Genomic DNA, 6,475 nt, shown 5'->3' with positions numbered 1-6,475 from the left:
ATTAAAAATAATTTATATTTATAGGTGTCTTTATTATTGGATTAAGCGGACATTTATTGTTTACAGCATTCAATCCGTTTCAGTTAAAGTGCAGTATTCTAGAATGAACGCAGGAACTTTCTTTTAATGATTGTAGACACTCAAACAATTCGTAAGTATTCAAAGGCAATAAATATGCAAAATGTCATTAGGTCATAAAATGTAAAGTTTCCCTGAGTATAATATATTGACAGTCAATTTGTATAATTCACTATCAGTGCATTTTGCTGTACTCTTTGTCCTGTTTTACCTAATTGTCCCTTAACGCATAATGTATATAAAACACTAAATAGCAAACAAGAGGTGCAATTGTCATGCTAAAATTGCCCTATTCTTGTGAATCATTTGTTAGGGGGAGGAAAAAAAAAAACCTCTTTCTTCCACAGTATGAAGCCTAGTACACATTTTAGTACAATTGAAAGTTCTATTCTTTTATCAAGGGGTGATATTTTCACCCACAAAACTTGTTAAATCCACATCCTTATAAATTTGCCTACTAAAACGATTAACCTACTAGGAAATTAAATTGCAAATTATATTTATTTTAGTTTACACTAATGTTAAATTGTAGGCAAAAATATAACATACCAAATATATTTTATATATATATATATATATATATATATATATATATATATATATATATATATATAATTTTCTAAATGTAATTTGACCTTCCTTTCCCTTATTTCATTTAACCTCAGTTTTTCAATAATGTCTGAGCAGTAAAGGCATCACCGTTGCAGAGTTGTTTTTGTTGAAGGGGACACACTATGGGTGGAAAACAGCAAAACCCCAATGTTGGACAGCTGTAAAATCGTGTAGACAGGTTGTCATACAGCAGTGGGGGCTTCTCTGAAAGGAGCCCATTGCTAAACATTAAATACACAGTCCAAGCCAAAGCAGACACATACAGAAAGGGGGAGAAAAAAAACTCACTCTTATCCACTTCCACACACACACACACACATACAGAGAGAGAGAGACAAACATCCAGTTTCTGTTACAGAATAAAGTGGCCCAGCCAATGCTTAGGCCACATGCTCCAAAAGGGGAGGTGCCTGGAGCTCAAGTGGGTGCCAATCAAAGCATCAACTTCAAATTGTATCTGAAAGATCAGCCCAGGACCTAAGGGCAGACACATCAGTTGGAGCTCAATTGTTGATCAGATCACATCTAAGGGATTTAGGAGCACAGAAGAGCCGAGATTTTGAGGGGGGAAAAAGACACCCTCTATCCACACACCTCTCCCCTTCCTCCTCTGTAGAATACAACACCATACACAGAGAAGAAAAGAGACTGAAAAGGTTGAATCTTACTACATTGCTTCTCCAAGAGTTTGATACTTTTTTTTTGTGTACCCAGTGTTGATTTCTCTCTCTATAAATTTCACCTGCTCTTTTTGCTGTGTTTCTCCTGCTGGAGAGAGACACACAGGCAGCAGAGAGAAAACCATGTCCTTCCCGCAGCTGGGTTACCCCCAGTACTTGAGTGCTGGGCAGGCAGCAGTGTATGGAGGGGAGCGGCCGGGAGTTCTGGCGGCTGCAGCTGCAGCAGCAGCAGCGGCAGCAGCAGCCGGAACAGGGAGGCCAGCAGGAGCAGAGCTGGGCAGCAGTGCGTCTACAGCCGCTGTCACCTCGGTACTGGGCATGTATGCAAACCCATACGGTGCCCACAACTACAGCGCCTTCCTGCCCTACACCACCGATCTCACCCTCTTCTCTCAAATGGTAAGTGCCTGTGTCCTCCCCTGCACTACTGTCTGTTTAGCTTCTGCTTTATGTTTGTCCAGGCTTCTTCCCTTAAAACACACACACACACACACATATATATATATATACACACACACATATATACACACACACATATATACACACACATATATACATATATACACACACTGAGCTCTTTTGAACTTGCTTTTTACTTTTTGAAATGTCCCTTTAACACTATAAGTCAAATACATTTTTAATATCAACATCCAAAATTTTAATTATTCTAAATTAAGCAGCAGAATAAGAATAAAAACAAATATATAAATGAGGTAAACTCCATAAAGTTCTCTTGTTTTATTGCTTTCATTAGAAGTATTCATTCAGATCAATTATGAATACATAAATAAAATGTACATGGTATTATATTAGTGCATTGCTTTGAAAAAAACAACAACTTTTTTTATGAGATATTATAAGTTTTATAGGGCTGGAATAGTATACAAGAACTTTTGTGCCCGTGGAATAATAATTTCGGCTGGCAGTGTTAACTAATATGTTTACTCTGGTAATTGTGAGATCATCCAGTTAAAAATAACATTAAGAAGAAAATAATAGAGAGAGAAGAATCACTCATGCTCTAAATAAAAAAAAAATGTAGTGTTAGCACAGCAAGTAGAATTATTTCCCCAGGGTATAACCATGCAGTAACAAGCAGATTCTAGCTTCTGTGTAGGGCTTTTTTTTCTTGTGTTAGATGTAAAGTTTTTTGTTTTGTTTTTCTCCAAGGACCAAACAATAATGCTGCTTTACAAAATTATAATAATAATACATTAAACAAATCAGTGGTTTCCTTGTTGGCTTTAGGTCTCAGATCAGTACCTTCCATTTGACTCAATTGCTTATCCATATTTTGCAAATGATCAGAAAACAAATACGAGTAGATCACTTCCTGGTGTACTGTGTTTAAGCATAAACTCATATGTTTCAAGTAAAAAAAAAATATATTTGATAACAAATATGCCTAATGTAAATAGTTTCAAGGCATATGCATATGTGATTTTTTTTTTTTAAATACTGTAGGTTCTTGCTACAAATTAAATTATGGGTTTCTGACCATATGTGTTTAGAACATTCAACAGATTTCTGTTTACTATGAAGATAGTGTTTTTGGTAATTGTAGTATTTATTTTGACTTTGCAATTAAACAGGCGAAAACAAACGTAAATACTTGTGCAGCTATAATATATTAGGTTAATTGATAAACATATATGCATTATTATTCCATTTAATATGAAAAGATGCAGCCTTTGCCTTATGTTTAGATAATGCATTAAGCTTTTCATTGACTTGCTGAAAGATTTATAAGTGGCCTCTTAAATATTCTCTGCAGGGTGCGTGCAATAAACTATAGTATTTTTACAGCAACCTATCTATTAAAACACAACTCTTAAAAACAATTAAATTGTTTTTTTAAATTAATTATCAATATGTTGCATCCTAATATTCTAACAATTCTAATTTTTAATAGTAAATTATTTGTTCTTTATTGGAGCAAACACTTAAATATTAAAATAGTTTCTAGTTTTTGAATTTGTGCATTCTAAAATGAATACATATATTTATTTAAATAAATCTGTATATATCACTCTTTATACGTCTTTTTTCTTGTATACACGTGCTGATGTTATATATAGTCTTATATGTTTATTTCGTTTATAAGAACCTTTTTGTTTTCTATTTGATACATCTTATTTTGAAGGAAACGTAAATCCAGTCACCTAAAGAGTGTAGAATAGTAATGAGGCCTAATGAGGTTATTATAAAGATTACATGTTATTTACCACAACACCTGATGGAATTGTTTGGCTTTCTATTTTATTGCTTAGGGAAGAAAAATCATTGTGTTTAAAAACAAATTAAGCATTTTACAACTCTAAAAACTACAGTTGTTTTCCTTAGGCCAAACACAATATTTGGGATAAAGCAATTTTAGTAAACACTGCAATACAGCAATCATTGCAATAGGGAAAATATAATACAAACAAGTCAGTGTATAATATATTTAATTTTAATGTAAGATTTTTTATGTGTGTATATATATATATATACACACACACACACATATATATATCTATATATATATCTATATATATATATATATATATATATATATATAGACATGTACACATATATATTGTATGCTGTACAAATTGGTCCAATGAGCTAAACTGTATCGCACCTGTTCAAACTGCAATTTAAAAATGATATTCTTGTTTGTTCAGGGGAAACACGTTCCTTCCCAGTGATGTATAAATATTATTATCACTGCCATAAATAAAAAGATAAATTAGTGAGATTCAATGGCATATTTAAATATTCTTAGTCTAGAATTGACTTGCTGCATCTCTGTATAGAGCTGCTGCAAGATAAATGTCTACCTGCAGATAGGACATTATTCAAAGATAGGTCACTGCAAACATACCGTGTGATGCGGGGGTGCAAAACCTTATTAAATGTTTCCAGAAATAGAAAAACAAAATATGTTCAAGGCTAGCAAATTTCAATGAAGCCCCATCGTTGCTTTTTCTGATAGAAGGGCAGATCTTCCGGGATTTTAGGGCACTGCTGTTTAGACTTTAAGCTGATTCAGATTTTTTTTATTATTTATCTATTTTTGTTGCTGAACTATGTAAGGCAAATAGGTCTGCACCTTTGAAAATACAATATTGCTGTCTATGTATATAATCTGAGGATTAATGTGCTTCTTTTGTGTATATTTTCCAGGGGTCACAGTATGAACTAAAGGATAATCCTGGAGTCCACCCTGCTACTTTTGCTGCTCACACTGCCCCAGGTTATTATCCTTATGGACAGTTCCAATATGGAGATCCTGGTCGGCCTAAAAATGCCACTAGGGAAAGCACCAGCACGTTGAAGGCCTGGCTGAATGAACACAGGAAGAACCCTTACCCTACCAAAGGTGAGAAGATCATGCTGGCCATTATCACCAAGATGACCCTCACCCAGGTCTCCACCTGGTTTGCCAACGCCAGGAGGAGACTGAAAAAAGAGAATAAGGTGACCTGGGGCTCCAGGAGTAAAGAAGATGACCATCTGTTTGGAAGTGACAATGAAGGGGACCATGATAAAAATGAAGATGATGAGGAAATCGATTTGGAGAGCATAGATATTGATAAAATAGATGATAATGATGGGGAACAGAGCAACGAGGAAGAGGATGAGAAACCAGAGCACTTAAGACAAAATGAGAAAGAAAGTTTGAAAAAAGATGATGTTATTTTGCCTGTATCTGATGGACTTAAATCGAAAGAATCTTTGTCACTTGTAAAAGAAAACTCTGAAAATAACACTACCAGAATAGTGAGCCCTGGAGGCCAGGGTAATTTACAAGTACCACCTCACAATAAACCAAAAATTTGGTCATTGGCAGAAACTGCTACAAGTCCTGATGGGGCGCTCAAGTCTTCTCCTCCTCCAACCCAAGTTAACCACACATCTTCACCCATACAACACCCGGCTTTCCTCCCTAGCCATGGACTATACACTTGCCAAATAGGCAAATTCCACAACTGGACAAATGGAGCTTTCCTCACTCAGAGTTCCTTAATAAATATGAGGTCGTTGTTAGGTGTAAACCATCATCACAATCACCACCACATCCAGGCCCATCACCAAGCGCCCCTATTAACAGCAAACCTGGGAAACCTCAACAACGAAAAATCTACAGAGAGGACCAGTCCAAAACACACAGGTAATAATCAAAATAACACATACACTTCCTGCTATCCTCTGTTTGCTATAGGAATACAATGTGTGAGCAAACACAGACCTCTTGTCTGACCAGATTCAAACCAGAGTCAACAATCCGGTCTATCTATTCTAGTTGCAAAAAAACGATTAAAGGTTTATCTAGAAAGAAAAGAAAAAAAAAAAAACATATTTGTATTAGGCATTTTGTAGAAAACATCCTTAAATTACAATAAATCGACTATTAAATTATCCCAATTAATTGGATATAGTGATAGACATTAATAATTAAACAAATTCATATATCATACAGTTTTGAAAGAGAAAACGTGTTATTTAGTTTTTCTTATAATAATTATATGTTTATTAAGATTAGGAATAATATAAAAGAAGGTAGTGTATTATAGAAATAGATGATAGATTGATTGATCGATGAAAGAAAGAAAGAAAGAAAGAAAGAAAGAAAGAAAGAAAGAAAAAGATAGATAGAAAGATAGATAGTTAAATAGATAGATAGATAGATAGATAGATAGATCGATAGAAAATTAGAAAGATGGATATATAGATAGATAGATAGATAGATAGATAGATAGATAGATAGATGGATGGATAGATAGAAAGATGGATAGAGAGAAATAATAAAAAGATAGACAGATTAGAGCGACTGCAACACCTCATATTATAAATCATACATATTGTTTTTAAATGAAAAGGTTATATAATTATATTTTTCTAATTTTTTCCCTATTTTTTTTTACAGAAAGGGAAAATTCATCAGCTTCTGATTCCCCACCTCAGTTAAAATCCTCCTTTCAAACAGTTCGTGAAAAGTAAGTATAACTACAGGTTAAATGAACTGTCCCATAAATGATATATATTTTCCTTTATTGACGCCTCATTATATTCATTAGGTTAGTGTAAAATTACTGTAGGACTAGAACAAATGTTGGGTA

At 34.1% G+C, this 6,475-nt stretch overlaps 1 protein-coding gene across 1 annotated transcript in view; it reads left to right on the top strand.

Moving 5' to 3' along the window:
• Nucleotides 1-1,241: 1,241 nt before the first annotated feature.
• LOC128644524 (iroquois-class homeodomain protein irx-1) overlaps nucleotides 1,242-6,475 on the top strand; it is a 5,748-nt gene continuing 514 nt past the window's right edge. Inside the window, exons 1-3 of the mRNA XM_053697106.1 lie at nucleotides 1,242-1,769; nucleotides 4,539-5,526; nucleotides 6,283-6,352. Coding sequence (XP_053553081.1) covers nucleotides 1,494-1,769; nucleotides 4,539-5,526; nucleotides 6,283-6,352 — 1,334 coding nt within the window. The 5' untranslated portion in view covers nucleotides 1,242-1,493. The remainder of the gene's footprint in view (nucleotides 1,770-4,538; nucleotides 5,527-6,282; nucleotides 6,353-6,475) is intronic.

Source organism: Bombina bombina, unplaced genomic scaffold (genome assembly GCF_027579735.1).
Source record: "Bombina bombina isolate aBomBom1 unplaced genomic scaffold, aBomBom1.pri scaffold_510, whole genome shotgun sequence".
NCBI classification, from domain to species: Eukaryota; Metazoa; Chordata; class Amphibia; order Anura; family Bombinatoridae; genus Bombina; species Bombina bombina.
This window is presented reverse-complemented; position numbering and strand designations above follow the sequence as displayed.